Genomic DNA, 20584 nt, shown 5'->3' with positions numbered 1-20584 from the left:
AAAGCAACTGAAGCAGAAGCTCTAAGGGTCTATTGAACACTATTGTGCAGAGGGCAGTGGAGGACAAAGGTTTAGTCATAAAACCATTGTCCCATGATAAATGGTTTCATCATAAAAGCAATCAGAAAGAAAGCACCTGTGTTTGTTTTCCCAGCTGAGAGCAGGAAAATACATAAATTACTCTCTGATGTATATTATGATTTTTTTGTGCTTAAGTTTATTATTTGCATGTCCACATTTTTTAAAATATCTATTAAATATATTTTATATAAATGTTATTTTAAGGTTTAATTTATACCCTGGATTGTGTATTTGTGTTACAGAATATACTAAAATGTGTGTTGCCTTTCTTCTTAAGGACAGCTAAAAACGCTGTATAAAAATAAATGAATAAATACAAATAAAAAAGAACACTTCATTATAACCTTTATCTGTTTTCTTGTTAAATGTACTTGAATGTGCCACACTCATTATTTTGTGCTTATACACATTCCTTTCAAACACGTTTATGTAACTAGTGCTTCCCCTCAATAATGATTTATAATATCAAACAATACAGTCTTGGCAGATGCTATATTTACGGTTCTGTTTTATTTACGACTTCTGAGAAAAATCTGAAGTAAATCTTATTGTAATCTGGGCCATAAGATGTCAGCACACATCATAAGTCATAGCCTATCTATCTATGTTTTTTTTTAAACTGGCCATTCTCTTCTAGCTAACATGCACATAAATAAACGTGTGATTTTGTAAGCCGATTAAGAAAAATAGCCGTTTCTTTGTAGAATTGCCCCATAACTAGTTGCTAGTTTATGAGCTGAGGGTGCAATATAAAATGTATTGTAAAAGTGTAAAATGCGTAAATAAAAATGTATTTTGTAATGTATAAATGTATAATTTTTTATGGCAAGCCGTTTTAGCTTAAAATACTACCATCATTAAGGCTTTTCCACACTAGGTGTGATGCGAAAAAAGAGAGGCGAATCACAGATAAACAGTTCACTCAGAGCAAAACGATTGTTTGCCGTCTACTAATTCACACCTGCACACTAGGTGGTGCCGAACAACAATGTATTTTTCCTCAGATAGGCATCTCATATGGTCTGCTGCTCAAAATACAGCATTAAATTAAGATAAATAAAGTCTGGTTCTACACCAGAAACACAAAAATCTTTAATGCTTACAAGAATATCCCATAATATAATCACCCTTTATTGTTATGAAAATACCATAAGCTGCATACAAAACATATACCAAAAATATACTGTTATATTAATATGTCTATTTGCTTTCGTATGTCGTGTAGAAAAATGTTTCACTTGATTTTTAAAACAGTCAAAAATTTCTCTTTGTTCAGACAGCAACGACAACAACATCCCGACATCCATATTCTTTGTATGTTGATTGAAAGTCCTCTACTTCTGTGTTATTATGCGCTCATGCTCAATAGTCTTCTGAGCTTTTAGCGCCACCGTGTTGATCTTTTGGGTAACAGCAGTTGCTCTGGCCACGTGGTGTTATGTTCAAATCTTATTGGACGGCCCGTGTTTTCGCTTTGTGAAACTGAAAAGATTCGTCGGACTTGTTTGGAAAAGAAAATGAGCATTTTCGGTGCTCGAATGTTTGCGGTCTATGTGGAAACATCCATAGGAATCTGTTGATTTATGCCAGTGCGTCATTGTGTCCGATATTCGTTGCGCTTTTTCATCCTTAACTCATTGTAATTGCATTTTGTTATGTTATTAAATTCTAGTAACAATGCCAATTACACAGCTCTCTAATTAAATTCTTACTAGTAATAATTATAATTAGAGAGCTCTCTAATTCAATTATTACTAGTAAGACAAATGTAATGTAATGTAAAAATGCAATTATGATGACTAAGACTGGGAATATTTTAAGATAAAACAGCTTGCCATACATCGTAACATTTATTGAATGGCTTTGCTTTGGCATTGATGAAAGTTTTTGACACTGGATAATGCTGTATGATATGTGTATTTCTTTTCCTATGTCATGTATATTTAAGTATATTTGTTGTTATACATACAATAATTAAAATTAATTCAACATATCATACTTTAATATTTATGTTAATTCCTGATTGCGCATTTACTTGGCAGTCTCCATATTTTCACAGTTGAATTTTAAAGCACTTAATTTACATAACCTTAATGGAATATAAAAATGTGAAAACCTGAAAGTAGAATAAAGTCATCATATAAATTATGTTTTAATGGATAAGAGATATCAAGAAGAAACACTCAATCATGTTGTTTCATTTTTATGTTTTTTGACAAAAGGAACTACTGTGATTTTGGAATTTGTAGCTTTCTTACAGAAAACTAATATCAGTCCTATCAATCACAATTAAAGAAATGGAAGTTTTCATTGATGTGCATTAATTTATTTAAGGAAATTGGTTTTACATAAATGACTTGGACATACACATCACAATAAACTTAAAAGTCTCTGTACATAAAGAAAAAATAAATACATAATTAATTACATATAAAGGACAAAATTTCAAATAAACAAGAGAAACTGCTGCTTTTTTTTCACAGTTATGTTATGTTATGTTCGGCAAATGCTATATTAAAGCTCAGCTGACTTGCATCTCAAAACATTTTCCAAACAGACTTCTCACCAACTTCCTGTTGCTTATTTGCCAGACTGGAGAAAACAACAGTTGCATAAACATAATTGCTATTCCATCCCTATCCTACTTACACACAACACTATTTTACGCCAACATGAGCACCTCAAGTTAAACCCCTTCCTATCCCTCTCTGCCTTTATTCTTCTATTGGGCTCTGAATGTGTGAGCTAGGAGCTGATAACTTGCCCAGACCAGGTCTCATGCTTCCTTCCGGAAGACAGGTTGGTGATGACCACCTCAACGGCTTGGAACTTTATGTTCTTGGGAGGAACAGGGCACACTTTGTAGGTCACCTCATCCCCCTCCATTGGCACATATTCCCCCTCAATACTAAAAAGAAAGAGTATAATAATGTAATATAATATATTAATTAAAAACTTAATAAAATTTTTACATAATATTAAAAAAAAAAAAAAGAAATTACACTTACTCTGAGATGTGAACAAATATGTCTTCTCCTCCATGGGAGGGGCAAATGAATCCATGACCTTGTGACCTTGAGAAGTTCTTGCAAATGCCCTTGAATACAGGTCCAGATTTGGCTCTTATGGATCTGACAAAATACCAGAGTAAAGAGGCACTAGATCAACTTAAAACACGTATTTTTGGTAATAAGAAGCACAAAATGTCTCTTTATGTTTCATTTAAATTAAAACAACAACACATGGTTCATCGTTTCTAATCGAGATTGACCAATTTATTTATTTTTTTTACTGATGCACCTATTCTCCATTTTACAATAAAAGAACAATTATTTTTATCATAATAATTTCAGTATCCATTAGTCAGTGCATATAAATATATATATATATATTTATATATAGTGTGTGTGTGTGTGTGTGTATATATATATATATATATATATATATATATATATATATAAATATATAATCATTATAATAATTATGTCATAATTTTTTCTGCAATGACTTTCAGTCTTGGACACAAATGACACTGTCAATGATAATTTTTTTTTTTTTTTTTTATTTAATTTTATTTATTTGCTCTGAGATGTCTTAAATTCTTGTCTTTTTCACTCTCTTTGGCACTTATCGGTCTCCAATATTGAAGAACAATGCAGAAAATTTTATCAATATCAATATCTGGAAGAAAAAAATGCATCAGCAACCGTACAGTCAGACACAATAATAAAAAAGTCCAAATTCTTTTTAACATTTACACAAAGTACTGTACATAGAATGCTTTTCCTCTGTTAACACGTGTACTCACGTTGAATAGGTGCGTGTGCGTTTGGTTGGCAGTGGACTAAGTGGTTCCCCTGTTTGGGGCGGTTTCCTCTCCAAGACATTACTGCCCTCTCTCAGGAAAGGCAATGAAAGTGGGACAGGTGTATGTGGGCAGTGCGGCTTTCGATCAGATGTAGACGTGCTGTCTGAATCAGCCATTGGTGTGAAGTTCACAGGAGATGAGATGCGGCCTCTGTGGTTTGAAAAAAAATGGTTTTGAAAAACACAAACAAAAACATTTGAACATCATGCCTGACTTGATCTGCTTTTTCTGAAGAACCATTTTCTGTATTGTGTTGATCTCTCTGCACTCAAATCTGGATGTAACAGTTGCATCAGGACCACATCGGATCTTCTTACTAGAGGAGACTGTTTTCGCTTTTCATATTGTTTCCTTTTCATTGTTTTCCAATGCGCCAAGGGGTTCTCCCCTGTAGTCTAAGAAAGACTTATCGACAGTGACTGTGATTAAACTGTGAGTAGCTACGTGTGTTTTTATTGTCATATTATCAACCTGCGCTTCACAATGGTTGTTGACAAACGTAGTCCACGTACAGTATGCGACACCATGACAGTAAAGGCGTATTCAATCAACGGTAATATCTAGAGAGGAAAATATAAAAGGACAACGACGGAATTCTTACCGTGCTGTCTGTCGGTTGATCTCTTGTGCTGCGGATACAAATATTTCTACATAGCTACATTAGAATCCAGTGTTACTATCATTCGTGGTCCACATATTCAATTCAAGGGACCCGTGGGTAGCACACAATAAATGAGGTTACCGGAGGAGAGGGAGGGACACCCCATCCAAATTGAACGCGAGAGACGCGACGCGAGAAAACAAAACACCAAAAGCGACAGATCGTGACGTCAGTCTACAGTCGACCAATCAGAGCGCCTTAATGTAATACAGGGTGAGTTCAAGGTTTTGACACGACGCAGTGTGGATGCGGTGCTTGTTATTCATATTTAAAATACTTTAATGGAGGGATCTTGAAGAATTTAACTGCATATAATAAGTACGTAACTACATATTCTGTACATCAGGGGTTTTCAAACTAGGGTCAGGTGACCACCGGGCGTCCCCAAGGATGAGTGTGTAAAAATCATAGACTGTATAAGGTAAAAATATACACAAATAAATAAACAATGAATAATTAAACTAGATAAAAATTATTTAAATAATTCAAACAGCTCAGTATTATAGAGAGTAGAAAAAAAGTCTTAACGTAATACAGAATCCAAATATTTCACATATTTCATATTTATTTTCACGGTATATTTAATCTTTATACACACAAAAAAGGACAAAATATTTTAAATGACTTTTATTTTAGAACGTACTGTGACCAATCAGCATTCATTTCCTCAAGAACGAAAAAAAAAAGAATGAAATTAATGTAGTTAAAATCAAGAGGTTGTGTTTGTGGGGTGTTGCAAGCAGCATGAAACCAATTAATCCTTTCACAAAGCTAAAAATACACCCAAGACAGGATATTTTTTTTAAATTTTGTTTTACATTTACTGCACTGGCTTAAAGTTCATCTGATGAGGTCAGACAAAGCCAGTCATTTACTGCTCGGTTTCTTGAAAGCAGCTGCTATAGTCAGCTGATCGAAGATTGACGTCACTGCTCTGACATGGGTATGGCTCTATTTGAAAGGGGAAAAAATACAACCCTACAAAAAAGGGCACTCAAATATACAGGAAAAGTGCTCAAGAGATTTGAGGTCTGATTACTGATCCATTACTCTATAACGCATCCAAAACACTTAAGAATGCAAATTGGAGATTCTTTGCACATGTTTATATATAAGCATTCAGTTTAAAACATTTATAAACTTGACCTGTGGTGCACTCAGTACCAGACACATTTGATAGTGGTGGTGTGATGTCAAGATCTGCCAGGGTCTTGAAGAACAGGCATAGACAAGTCACTCTGACTCACAGTAAGAATAACTACATGAACAATAACCGGTGAAGTTTCAAGCTTGCGTGAATAAGAACAATTATTTTGAATGGTTGATCATCTCTGCTAACAGAATCATGTGAAGTAAAAGACAATCCATTAATAAAGCTGATTACAGGACAGAAATTTCACAAGCAGCTCTCATTACATTTCAGTGTAATATTACAAACAGCAGAAATTAATAAATCAACAGTTGCCTGAACACAGATATTTGGATGATTTTATGAATTAAACTCTTTTCTCCTATTAACAAATATGCGCCTAGCAATTGTTGTAGGCTAACCTTTATTTTTATGAACCATTCTGTAATACACACTGACCCAGCTTGTTATTTATAAGCATTACAGCTGCTAAACTTAATACCTTTTATCTGCTCTGCAATGAATTATATAGCTTTGAACAGTATTGACAAGACTTGTCTATGCAACACAGTTTTAAACTGTATTTTAGGTTTTGTGTATAATTCAGTTCATAATTACATTTTCATACACATACCATTTCCTCCTGTGTGAAGCAAAACCCCTTCCCCTGCCAATTATGTATATTTATAGCCAATCACATTCATTTCCGCAGCTCCTTCATTCTGTTCAGGGCGGAGCCAGCCTGGAACCATTCAATCTGGGTTTCGTTGAAGGTGTGGTTCAACTCAATGGTTTCTGAGCTCCCATCAATGTGCTTGATGACGGCCTTTAGGGGCTAACGGAACAAGAACATAAAATTATAATGGGAATTACCAGAAATATTAAGAAAGGAAATGACCAAGTAAACATTTTCATCTTTCTTTAAGTAAGTGTTCTTTTAAAAACTAAAAATTTTTAAGTTATTAGTTTTTAAAAAACTCCATATTTAATTATCATCTTACTAAACATTATTATTAAGAAAACTGACATTTTTATGCATTTTATGCAAGTACCATATTTTACGCACTATAAGGCGCATGGATCAAGGCGCTCTGTAAAAATGTTGACATTCCCTTTAGCACAGCTCCATATAGTGGATGCATAATGCAAACCCAGTCAAACGTTTGACTGCAGTATCTTCTATTCTATGCGCTTTATAATCCGGTGCGCCCTATATATGAAAACAGTTCTAAAATAGGCCATTCATTGAAGGTGCGCCTTATAATCCGGTAAGCCTTATAGTGCGGAAAATACGGTAGTCTGTTACATTGATAATTTATATACACCATCTATGAAATGCAAACAGAATTTCATCTTTTGGTCAAATAAATATCAGCAACTGCATTAAACTGCATGGCATTTTTTTGCATATTGGGCATCTGAATAACAATCAACCTTTCTTAAGATTTTGTATAAAGGTTCAGTAAACTATTCCATAGAAAACAAAAAAATAGACAATTAAATGATTTCCCCTGAATATTATTTAATGTGTCAGACATTACGGAGTTAAAGTAAATATTTTAGGTAAAAAAAAATATTTTGGCTGACAAAAAAAAGTTTGGGAATCCCTGACTAACACAAACCATGAAAGAGTTATAAGAACTAGAAACATGAATTACCTTTCCTGGGGCAAAGCTCTTAAGCCCTACAATGGAGATTTTATCATCTGGGCGGATTTTGTCGTAATCAGCAGGGTTGGAGAAGGTGAGGGGCAGCATGCCCTGTTTCTTCAAGTTAGTTTCTGTAGACAGACCAGACAGAAGAGTTAAAATCGATTGCTAAATGATGCTTACCTTCAAGGGGGAAGAATATTTCACACTCACCATGGATTCTGGCAAAGCTCTTCACAATAATGGCCCTCCCTCCTAAATGTCTGGGCTCCAGAGCAGCGTGCTCTCTGCTGGAACCCTCTCCATAGTTCTCATCTCCCACAACTACCCATGAAACATTGTGCTTCTGCAAGTGGGATATTACAGGACATTCAGAAACCATTAAGAATATAAATGCTTACAGTAGGCAGAACAAATCATGATACGGTAGATCACTACTAGGGGTGTGACGGTACGTGTATTTGTACCGGAGCGTTTCGGTACAGGGCTTTCGGTATGGTGCATGTGTGCACCGAATGACTGAATGCAATATTTTGTGCGCGGACATAGGTACATTTTCGTGTTTCCACACGAACATACTACGTGGCGGAAGTCTCCGCGTTCAGCGCAAATCCCGCCCTGCAGCTGATTCTAAGGTTCTCAAAAGGCATCACGCGAGTGTGAAAATCATTACAACTAGGAAAAAAAACGACCGTAATTCAAACGCAGCTCCCGTCAGCATTTAAACAGACCTTTGCTCTTAATTCCGATAGGGCCAACACTATAACAAAATCTGAGCAGGTCTAAAAACTGAAACTGTTGTTGCTGCGCTTTACACTTTGGAAAAGTTATACATTTTAAATATGAGCAGGCCTACAAGCTGGGATTGGTAATGCTGCACTGTAATCATAGTTATTTATTTATATTTTTCATTATATTTTATTATGTGATATTGGTTTGAGACAGAGTATTTTATTTAGTGGAGAACTTTGCAGCAGTATTTTATTTCCTATTATTTTTTTATTATATAACGTTATATATTTTATTAAAAAGTGTTTTAAAAAAAAGTGTAAACAAATTGTTAAAAAAAGTTTATAGTAATAAACAACCTGCAGTTTAATGTTTGTAGGGCTGGGTACCGAACTTTGATGCCTTTATGGTATCGAATGAAAAACGTCGATACTATAAGTATCGAAAAAGTATTTATCTTTCGGTGACAAATTTCGGTTCCAAAAGCCAAGTGGCCGGGGTTGTTTTTTTTTGCCAAGCGGCTGTGTCTGTGTGAGCTTGTAGCATACATGCATGTAAGGACCTAAATTCGGCGTGATTGGCTGTCCACCACCATGTGAAGTGACGGGGAGGATTTCTGAAGATACTCGCAGTCACACAACACAAGTGTAGTTGTTTTTTCTTAAAACGTTTCCGTTTTACAATGCCAAAGAGGTCTAAAGTGTGGCTACACTTTATAAAAGTGGATGCCGAGTCAGCAAAGTGCAACATATGCGATAAGAGTATTGCAAACCAACCGGCAATACCACCAATTTAATGAAGCATTTGTTTGGATTAGTGTTTTGCCCTCCCTCCCTGTTTAGTTTGGTCTACTCCATTGCGTATCTTGAAACACGCCCCCTTTCACGTTGTCTAAAAAACAGAGAGAGAGAGAGAGAGAGACAGATTTATCCGGTACAGGGAATTTCTCTAAGCAGCAGGCCACTGTATACGCTCGCTTAAAACATAACCGACTGTGTTTACGAGAATACTTGCAGAGACAATTATTTTGATATAATTGTGTGTGTATGTGTTCATTCAGAAGTTACAATACGTGAAAGATGAATTCATTCTCTTTACGCGCATTGTCTAAAATGCTGCTCATAGCACGTGCTTTGAATGAGTGAGCGCAAGCTCCGAATGCGCGCACATTGTTTAAAACGCTTGAATCAGCAATATTTAGAAACAAGTGCAAACGATCAGCTACGATCCGTTTCACCCCTTCAAGCTAGTGAACAACGCGAATCAAGTTAGGAGTTTTACATCACTATTCACGATAGCCCATCGGACTGGAAAACACAAAAGAATCATCGGTTCACTAATCGGATCATGAACTTGTATTACCGAGCCAAAGATGATCTATTATTGAACATCTGAATAAAGACTTCAAGTTCATCTGTAAACACATAAAGCTATCGTTTGAGTTTATAAACTTCTATTTCATGCATGATTCGTATGGATCTGCTAACTGAATGCAAAGTGAGTTCTAGAAGAATGTTTGTGTCTTGATGAGCATGTATCGCTCACTAGGAGTCGCTAAATGAACAGCTGCTGTTCTTTTTTTTTTTTTTTTTTCAATGGAGGATCAGATGCCCTATTGGTTAAAATCCCCAAACTGTTTACTTAAATATTAAATTAATAAATGACATCAAAACAGGCGCGTTTGCGTTATGATGGGGTGGGCTGCTGTGGGCGAGAAAGTCCAGCGCAACTTGGCAAACCCTATCCAAAAAGCACAACCAGTTGTATTAATGATGTTATCCTGAGTGTGAAGTGTTACCAGAATGTTTTAATTAAGGTGAAAAATAAAAGTTTTGTGTTTAATGTATTTGTGTTGATGTTGAAATGGATTTTAAAACATATGGTATCGAAAAAAGTATCGTTAGGAACCGGTATCGAAACTGAGGTATCGAAATTGCCACCGGATCGAAAGATTTTGAACAATACCCAGCCCTAAATGTTTGCATTTCTTTCCCTTACTGTACTGAAAATGAACCGAACCGTGGCTTTAAAACCGAGGGACGTACCGAACCGTGATTTTTGTGTAGCATTCCACCCCTAATCACTACTGATCAAAGAACCATGCTTCACTGACAAGATGCGCTTAACTATCGAAGCTTTTGCCTAATCGTGATTGCAATTTATCATGCAGCCCTATGATATGGTGCACAAAAACAAAAAATAGAAGGAGGGCTAAAACAGCTCTTACTTTGTAATGGCGTGCAACATCAGGAACACCACCAAACTCTCCAGTCAGAAGGTTGCGAATTTTATTGACGGCATCATTCTCAACATTAACGGCACCAATGAGCAGGTTATTGGAAATGTTATCAAGGTGCCCGCGGAACTTCAGCCAAGGTCCGGCAGCGCTGATGTGGTCAGTGGTACACTTTCCTTTAACCTGACAAATAAGAGTTACATTATTTAGAGTTATATTGAAACCCAAATTTCAAACATCTATGACTTAAACCTACCTTGATGAGCACTTGGAGGTCCGCAAGGTCGTTTCCACTCCATCTGTCAAAGGGCTCAAGCAGCTGCAGTCGGTTGCTCTGAGGGTTGACTTCTACTTTCAAGCCTGACCCATCAACTGGTGGGTGCTGGTAGGTGTCCTGACCTGGGTCAAAGTCACGGGCAGGAAGCTCATCTCCTGTGGGCGGCAACAGTTTAAACTTCTCTCCGTTGGAAGCTGTGAGGAAGTCAGTCTCGGGGTTGAACTTCAGTGTGCCTGCGATGGCAAATGCTGTGACGATCTACAAGGCAAAAATTTATATGGAAAAGGGAGAGGTTAAATCAATTGGCAAGATAGCAAAAAGGAAAGGGTTTTGGAAAAACATTTAGAGTGTGGCACATTTAAAAACAGGTCAAAGTACCTCTGGGGAAGTGACAAAAGCATGAGTGGCTGGGTTAGCATCGTTTCTGCCAGTAAAGTTTCTGTTGAATGATGTAACAATGGTGTTCTTTTCTCCCTTCTTAACGTCACGTCTGCAAGAAAGATTTTCTTGATTTATGATATGGCTTTATTACAAAGTTCTTTGAATAACTTGATCCTGATTGGTCAATCGTGGAATTGAGGTCAAATATTTTTGTATAAAACTGGACTCTCTTTTTTCATTCCCAATTAATGCTTTATTGACTGGAAAAATGTTAGCTGTGCATTTCAGTACAATTCTGACTGTACATTTCCTTACATACTTTACCTGTCCCACTGACCGATGCAGGGACCACAGGCATTAGCCAGGACGACCCCACCAACATCCCTCAACAATTTAGCCTGCAGGTAAAGAAAACGCAATTTGTAACAATCAAAATTATCAAAATGCAGAACAATCAAGACATTTGGACATTTGAAAACTGAAACACTGAATCTTGAATTATAAAATTCCAGGGGTCTCCAACTCAGACTCACATAGCCATCTCGCTCGATTGTGGCACGAATCTGCTCGGACCCAGGGGTGACTGTGAACTGGGCTTTGCACTGGAGTCCTTTGTCAAGTGCTTGTTTGGCCAAGGAGGCAGCTCTGCCCATGTCCTCATAACTAGAGTTGGTGCAGCTTCCAATCAAACCTGTAATGTTCAGGTAGAGAGAGTGTTTATGAGAGGGAGATGTTTTAATGAATAATGAACATGTATATATGTTCTATATATGACCATTAAAATTAAGTAGACACTAAATTACTGACCAACTTTAACATCCAGGGGCCAGCCATTCTTCTCAGCAACAGAGCCGATGTCTGAAACAGGGTGAGCCAGGTCAGGAGTAAATGGGCCATTGATGTGAGGCTTCAGCTGTAAGGGAGTGTATTAATCATTAACACTTTATTGTAACTGTAAGATACATTCAGCTTGCTTAGCCCAATTAACCTGCTCTTACCTCACTTAGATTAATCTCAATTATCTGGTCGTAATGACAACCTGAGTCAGGTACCAGCAGATCTTGGTTTTCATTTGCTAAAGCAGCGATTTCTGTGAGGGATAAATGAAATGAGCGCCCAAATGTTTTTCAGCATGAGCTAAAAATGATCCAATGATGGGGAGTCTATCACTGTCGCTTACCTCCACGACCCGTCTTCTCCAAGTATGTCTTCATACGGTGGTTGAAAGGGAATATAGAAGTGGTAGCTCCAATTTCAGCGCCCATATTACAGATGGTGGCCATTCCTGATTAGAAAATTCAGTTTTTATAATGATTGACGCAACACACCCACGCAACACAACTGCATGAAGTGTACCTCCATATGCTGCTTGCACACAAAATTTTAGCCTTGATTTTCCACATGCTGACAGTTAATAGAGCTTAAATTTAGAGGCAGGCGAGTTGTTCAACTGAGTGACGAATGTGTTTTTACTGAAACTGACATTCCTAACAACAGTGTAGCATTAAACGAACAGCAATTTGAAAGTCAACTATACACAATATAGAGTCACACTATAACTATAAACAGTTCAACTGGACTTTGTTTCACAGCTTTACAAGTGATTTTAATACCATCTGTATTGAACTTGGCAGTTTTTCCTCTCACAAAAAAAATTACGAAGCAAATTATGTACTGTCAGCTAACTACCATCCTCTGAGAAATCTAATTCCATCGAGACAACAATGTCTGAAAACTTCTCATTCATTATGACCTTCTTTGAATACCATAACTAAAGCTAAATTTATCATTGCACGCCCTGGTGCACTGTAATTATGTATTTAGACCTTTCATTATGGATGTAGACTTTTAGTCTACTACAGTTGGTAGTTCAAGTACTACTAGCATTGACCAAAATAAAGGAAAGTTCAATCCCAAAATAGCTCAAAATAGTCATATTGTGGTAGCAGCTACATGTGTGATCTTTTAATAAGTTATTAAATTAATCACAATTTGTTTACATCAATGGGTTTCATGATGCTCATATGAACGATGATGTATTAAAATGATATGACCACATTAGCATTTAAACCAGTCTAAATATTGCTTAAGCGAGTTTTCACCTGTGCAGGAGATAGAGTCCACACCAGGGCCGTGGTACTCCACAATAGCACCAGTGCCACCCTTCACAGTCAAAATACCAGCCACTTTAAGAATGACATCCTTTGGTGAGGTCCAACCAGATAATGTGCCCGTCAATTTCACACCGATGACCTGGAAAAGAAGATATAACCTCTAAACACTTTCATTTGCCTAAAATTAGATAAGCAGTTGTTTTATATATATATATATATATATATATATATATATACACACACACACACACACACATACATATATATATATATATACATATATATATATATATATATATATACACACACAAACATCATAAAAAAGAAAAAAAGAGGCAACTCACGTTTGGACACTTCAGCTCCCAGGGGATTCCTGCCATGACATCAACAGCATCAGCTCCACCAACTCCAATGCAGATGCAGCCCAGACCACCACCATTAGGAGTGTGAGAGTCTGTACCAATCAGCATGACTCCAGGGTACGCGTAGTTCTCCAAGATAATCTGAAGAAAGTTTTTATTTTTTAATAAAATCTTAAAAGGAAAATTCACCCCCCCCCCACACCAAGTAATATGACTGCCCTTATTGAGTTTTTAATTATTTAAAATATATATACACTTTGAAATAATACTACTGTACCATATGTAATATAATACAATATAATATAATGTATGCATTACAATAGTCATGGACCAAGCATCCAAAACAAAACCCATACTGGTTGACAAACAGTCAAAGGTTTTATCTCTAGTACCTGATGGATGATACCAGAGCCAGGTTTCCAAAAGCCAACGCCATATTTAGCCCCAGCGCTAGCCAGGAAGTTGTAAACCTCAATATTCACTTCCTGGTTCACAACAGAGAAAATTAATTAAATAATGCATCAGTGAAGAATAAAAGTGACTTTTGTTCATACAGTACAAATGTCATCTTTAAGCTAAAACTGAGCCTCATGACACATATCCAGAGCAATCACATGTGCATTGCAATCAAATGGGGAAGTCATGGCCTAGTGGTTAGAGAGTTGGACTCCTAACCCTAGGGTTGTGGATTCGAGTCTCGGGCCGGCAATACCATGACTGAGGTGCCCTTTAGCAAGGCACCGAACCTCCAACTGCTCCCCGGGTGCCACAGCATAAATGGCTGCCCACTGCTCCGGGTGTGTGTTCACAGTGTGTGTGTGTGTGTGTTCAGTGCTGTGTGTGTGCACTTTGGATGGGTTAAATACAGAGCATGAATTCTGAGTATGGGTTACCATACTTGGCTGAATGTCACTTTTTTCACTTTCACTCATTGTACCCTTTCAACAACACTATATAGCATTGTTCACCTTTGCCCTCTGTAGATCCTGGGCTCCTCCGATCTGGGCCTCGATAAGATGGTCACAGTGGATGGTGGACGGCACTGCCACGTTTGGGAGTCCACTGCTGATGAACTGAAGCATGGCCATCTGTGCTGTCGCATCCTGCATAGCAACTCGATCGGGGCGCAGGCGCAAGTATGTGCGTCCTCGAACGATTTCCTGTCCAGCCGGATCATCCAGATGACCATAGACGATCTTTTCTGAGAGAGTGAGTGGCCGGTTGAGTCTGAAGGATGCAATTTCACATGTAAGCACTTGGGGGAAAAACTCACAAGCCTTACATTTTAAAGAATAAACAAAAATCAACTGAGTCCCCCTACAAAAGATAAGGAAGGCAGAAGCAAATAATATTTAGTGTAAAATACTGCAATGATATCTGACCTTTTGCGCACAATGTCAATATTTGAGCGAAGATTGTCATAGTTGATGTAAGAGTTTGGCTCAAAGCGGCTCATGGACACCTTGACCTTTGCGTTGAGAGTTGCCGCCACATGAAAGCGCCGGGCTCCCTGACCCAGAGCAAGCTGAAATAAACAACATGGATTGCTGATTGCTGATTGCTGGGGATATATCATCAGTATGTATTACAAGTGCAATTCATAATGTGTAATCACAGCTGCTCGCTTTGCTCGATATGGTCAAACCTCAGGCGTGAAGCTACTACGATAATTCTGAAATACATATAATAACGCGATATAGCTAAAATATATATATATTTTTTTTAATATAACGCATTGTCGTGTAAGCAGCGGTGTTGTTGATTTCCATCGCCAGAGCCGTTATCCGCTCTGCGCTGTTTTAACCTTGTGTTCACCTTGCGACTAAAACCAAACAGCCAGACACGAAATATCCATAATAGCTGAATCGATAAAACTGCTGTAAGTATTTCTGGGTTTGTGCTTTGGTTGTCCTGTATTAAACAGCTGGAAATAAAGATTATACGCAGCGGCGCGAGCGCGTCTGCTATGACATCAGTGACCTGTGAACACTTCGTGTGCAGATCCAGCACGAAAACACTCAGTTCACTCTATATGTGCACCTCAATCTGTCAAGCACTTCTATGAAAGGCATTAATTAACGAAATGGCAAATAAAAACCATGCGTGTTGACCATATAAAATATAAGTTTTCGCGTACCTGAAGCCGGGCGACGGTTAAGCAGTAGGTTGCCATTTTGTTCACTGACAAAGATGTGACGCCGGAAGATGACGCGCGGGTATACGAACTCAGTGTCTGGGAAGGATGTTAAAATATTCGGATCTAATTGTGTCTAGTTTCTAAAGACCGGCAATTTAAGATGTTCACAGTTTTTTCCTCAATATTTTTTAAAACAAAATATGTCAGCAGACAGGGAGAATAACATTAGTGGTCAGTTCTAGTAATATATTGTCCAGATGTTCATCTCTTACTTTTAGGGCCTTGTCTAAAATTACACGAACATTTCTAAATATCTATTTATGTGCCAACTTGTATGTTTATTTTATAGAACCAATAAAAGCAATACAATAGCAGGCAACATTGACTTTATACAATATAGATTTAATACAAAGTTAAACACAAGTTCATAATATACACACGCACACGTAAATATTAAAAGTAAATCTATATATACATTTTATATCACTTTATTATGTAATATATTAGTGTATATAAATATGCATTTGTAATATATAATAGCCGAGAACTTTACAGTAAAGGGTCTATTTGTTAACATTATATAGCTTAACTACGTTATTTAACATTAACTAACAATGAAAATAACAATCAAATACGTCTAAAACATTTGTTAATCTTAGTTAACTTTGACTTTGATACAAGACACTTTGTCATGTTGTACTACGTCCAGTAGGTGGCAGTAAAATGCTGCGCAGCTTTCAATTCAAAATATCAGAAGAAAAAGGTTTGGAGGTCATAGCATTTTATAAATAATGCTAAAACACTTCATAACAAGCATGTAACCACAACAACCTCAAAAACAAGATAAATAAAATAAAATAAAATAAAAGTAAATTTATACAAAATAAAAAGTAATAGATAGATATTTTTTTTACATACGTCTTCTTTATGACATGCGTGACTTCTTTATGACTGGAATGTTTGTTTGGAATTTGCCCAGTGATTCACTAACTGGCTGCATTCATTCTTTCATTACGGCAGAACATCACCCAGATTTTATTTTTTTGCAGGAAACAGGCTGGAGTTGGTAAGACTTTCTACCTTTTATGTATTAAACTCTAAATCTAGATCTAAGTTCAATACCAATTTGATACATTTGTCAGGGTTCCAACACCTTTATTAACTTTAAACTCAAGGACATTTCAAGGACATTCCAGGTCCAATACCCTCAAGGACTTACTGTGGAGACACATTAAGTGAGAGCAAGGTGTTATCTTGTAAGATACATTGTTACATTTTTCATGTGTCAAACACAAATATGCAAAAAAGCTTCTTCTTTTGTTTCATTTATTTTTGGCCAAATGACAGAGATCTGATATTCTATTTGTTGTATTTCTGTTTTGCATAAAACTGAAGAATATTTGGATATTTGTATTCTAAAATGATCTGATATTAACTTTTGCATGGATTTTAAGTTTTTCTTGCCCTGTGGGTTTACATTAGCTTAGCATGCAAAGCAATTCAACAGTAATTTCATGGTGTGTCTGTGAAACATAGAGGTACCATCCTAGTAGTTTTGTTCAATTCAACAGGGATATTCTCTTCAGTTCAAACGCAGACCTCCCTGCTTCAATGGCGTGGTCCCGTCACTGACTTTGCCTCAAAACCTTTCCGTTCTGAGACAGGAAGTTCTACTCGAGAAAGGAGCGATAGAGCGGTGTGTGGACACAATGCTTTCTCCCTCAGATCGAGTGGAATGCGCATCTTGAATTATCTGGACGATTGGCTGATTTTAGCCCACTCAAGAGATGTGCTAATCAGTCATGGGGAAACACTGCTTAAATAACATTAAAGAGGTGTGTGAACTTGCAAGCACAATGTCAGACACTGTAATATGCTCTGGTCCCCTCCCTGCTTACCGTGTTGATGAGATGCATAGCAGATTGTCATCACTCAATGGCTGGATGTCTAAGTGGTGCCCGCAGAATAACATAGGTTTCATAGACAATTGGACGAGCTTTTGGGGCAGACCTGACCTGTTGAAAAGAGATGGTCTTCATACCTCCTGGGGTGGTGCCACTCTTCTCTCTAGAAATATGGCACATAGTCTTAGAGTTTGCACCTGACTAACTGGGGCCCAGGTCAGGAAGCAGACAGACTGGCTAAACCGACCGTTGGCTAGCCGCCTCATGTCACAGAAGTCAGTTAATTCTCAGCACATAGAAACTCTTTCACCTAGATATCACAATATAGAGACTATGTCTGTTCCCCGAACTAGAAAATATGGAAAAAGTCCAAACCAATTTAAGAGTAACAATTTATTTGATGTTCAACAAATAAAAAACAGATGCAATACGGATAAACAAATATCAGGTCCCTTTCTACAAAAGTACTATTTATAAATAATATGATCACTGATCATAATCTAGATGTGCTCTGTTTGACAGAAACTTGGCTAAAACCTGATGATTACATTATTTTAAATGGGTCTACCCCACAAGATTAATCATGAGCCACATCCAAAAGATAAAGGGGGAGGTGTTGCTTCAATTAATAATAATGTTTTCAGGATGTCTCAGAGGGCAGGCTCCAAGTATAACTTGTTTGAATTATTGGTGCTTTCATATAACATTATCCAGAGAAACAAATGTTAATGATAAATCCCCTGTGATGTTTGTACTAGCTACTGTATATAGGCCACTAGGGCAACATACAGACTTTAATTAAAGAGTTTACTGATTTTACATCTGAGTTAGTGCTGGCTACAGATAAAGTTTTAATAGTTGGTGATTTTAATATCCATGTTGATAATGAAAAAGTTGCATTGGGATCAGCATTTACAGACATTCTGACCTCAGAACGCTTTACGCTTATGAAAGGTTAAGGAAAATAATCTTACACCATTGTATAATGAGCAAATTTGCACCATAAAGAGAGCAGCCTGGAAAATGGAGCGCAGCTGGAGGAAAACAAAACAAGAGGTATTTCGTATTGCTTTGCGGCAAAGTAACCTATCCTACAGAAAAGCATTAAAAACTGCTAGATCTTATTACCTTTCATCTCTTTTAGAAGAAAACAAACATAACCCCAGGTATTTGTTCAATACAGCGCATTCCATCACACTCAAATTATATGTGGCGGCCATCGCGGCGAATCATTCTTTCGGGGCCGGCCATTCAACAGGCAGAAATAACTTGGTCGTTCAATTTCTGAAGGGCGCAAGGAGACTGAATCCTCCTTGCCCTCAGACTGTGCCATACTGGGACTTATCCGTGGACCCTTAAAAAGGCCCCCATTTGAGCTGCTCAGTTTGGCTGACTTGCAGTCCTTATTGCTTAAAATGGCCCTTCTCCTTGCTTTGGCATCAGTTAAGCATGTGGGTGACTTACAAGCTCTGTCAGTCAGAGCCTCGTGTGTGGAGTTTGGGCTCAATGACTGCAAGGTCATTTTGAAACTGAGACATGGCTATGTTCCTAAAGTGCTCTCTACTTCATTTAGAGCGCAAGTATTATCACTATTGGCGCTCCCCGCTGCAAACAGAGAGCAGGGACCGAACACTCTCTGCTCTGTCAGGGCTCTGAGAGTCTATGTGGAATGTTCTAAACTGTTTAGGCAGTCTGAACAGCTGTTTATTTGCTTTGGAGGCCACCATAAGGGTCTGCTGGTCACTAAGCAAAGACTGTCTCACTGGATTGTTGATGCAATAGCTCTGGCTTATGCATCAGAAGGACTGGAATGCCCTATTGGTGTGAGAGGCCACTCCACAAGGGGAATGGCCTCCTCATGGGTGTGGTCCAGTGGTATATCTGTCAGCGAGATCTGTGCGGCTGCCGGCTGGTCGTCACAGTCCACTTTTGCCATATTCTATAACTTAGACATACCCACTCTGCAGGTGCGGATTCTATTTGTTTAATCCTCCCATATGGTTAGTGGTTCTCATGCCCTCAGCTAAGTCCCGTAGGGTCCTTATGAGTGCTCTAACACTGGGCTCGCAGATCAGCATGTAATTGTTGCTCGTAGTGCGGCGTGATTAGTTTCGTTCCCATACTTAACAGGAGTGAACATTCAAAAGGGAACGCTTCAGTTATTTAATATAACCTTGATGTAACCTTAATGTAAAGTTATGTCACTTGCTGAGATAAGAGAATGAGCGTTATGTCACTTGCTTCACTACAAGCTGCATGAATCGATGATTGTCACTTCCCTTATCTCAGGGAACCGAGGTTACGTTAAGCAACTGAAGCGTTATGTATATACAGACCTTATTTTTTTTCATTATTCATAAAAACCCCATTATAAAAACCCACAGGAAAACCTTGGGGGAACCAGCATAGAATTTGTCACTTTAAAAAGACACTCTATTCACAGGGAATTAAACAAGAATTAAAACCTGTTCTAAACCTATTATAAATCTATTATTATATTATTTATATTTTATTGTATGTTGTACTCACTGTTTTATTATCACTTTAATTTATACTACATTTACTTTTAAATATCACATATCACTTTTACTATATTTTTACTCTATTGAACTGCACTGTATGAGTGTATTTTAACACTGTAGCTCTTACTGGATCCATAAAGGATTATTAGTTACATTTCTTATTGTTTGTTGTGGAGTTCTGTATCCTGCTATGAAAATATAGAAAGCAGACTACCAGTGTGTACATTTTTTATTTGTATTTACTGATTTTTTTCCCTATTTTATCAATGATGGTCAATTATTAGTACTTAAAGATGTATTATTTCGATTTGTTTCCAGTATTTCAAAGGGAATGAGCTGTGTTCTGACCTGAAGCACAAGAAAAGATAAAATGTTGGGGTTGAAGACAGAGAAAGCAATTTTCCAAAGAAAAAAACGTCATTTCATTTTATGTACATTAGATTATATTACATGTATATATTACAGAGATATACTAAATTAATATTAGAATTGTTACCAGAAAAAATAGCCAAATCAACAAGCGTGGCAAGTGTA

At 37.3% G+C, this 20584-nt stretch overlaps 2 protein-coding genes across 2 annotated transcripts; both read right to left on the bottom strand.

The window, feature by feature from the left end:
- Positions 1-2385: 2385 nt before the first annotated feature.
- csdc2a (cold shock domain containing C2, RNA binding a) lies at positions 2386-4753 on the bottom strand. Its single transcript, XM_059533012.1, has 4 exons — positions 4551-4753; positions 3890-4099; positions 3090-3212; positions 2386-2989 (listed from the first exon to the last, which is right to left on the bottom strand). The coding sequence occupies exons 2-4, from the start codon at positions 4063-4065 to the stop codon at positions 2827-2829; spliced, it is 462 nt and encodes a 153-aa protein (XP_059388995.1). The 5' UTR covers positions 4066-4099; positions 4551-4753; the 3' UTR covers positions 2386-2826.
- A 469-nt stretch (positions 4754-5222) lies between these two features.
- aco2 (aconitase 2, mitochondrial) lies at positions 5223-15732 on the bottom strand. Its single transcript, XM_059532117.1, has 17 exons — positions 15625-15732; positions 14870-15012; positions 14456-14714; positions 13880-13972; positions 13470-13628; positions 13114-13264; positions 12192-12296; positions 12010-12101; positions 11819-11924; positions 11545-11702; positions 11336-11409; positions 11009-11120; positions 10610-10888; positions 10345-10536; positions 7602-7734; positions 7398-7519; positions 5223-6574 (listed from the first exon to the last, which is right to left on the bottom strand). Exons 1-17 carry the CDS (start codon positions 15658-15660, stop codon positions 6440-6442), a joined length of 2349 nt encoding a protein of 782 aa, XP_059388100.1. The 5' UTR covers positions 15661-15732; the 3' UTR covers positions 5223-6439.
- Between the last annotated feature and the right edge of the window lie 4852 nt (positions 15733-20584).

This window comes from Carassius carassius, chromosome 40 (genome assembly GCF_963082965.1).
Source record: "Carassius carassius chromosome 40, fCarCar2.1, whole genome shotgun sequence".
NCBI lineage: Eukaryota > Metazoa > Chordata > Actinopteri > Cypriniformes > Cyprinidae > Carassius > Carassius carassius.
This window is presented reverse-complemented; position numbering and strand designations above follow the sequence as displayed.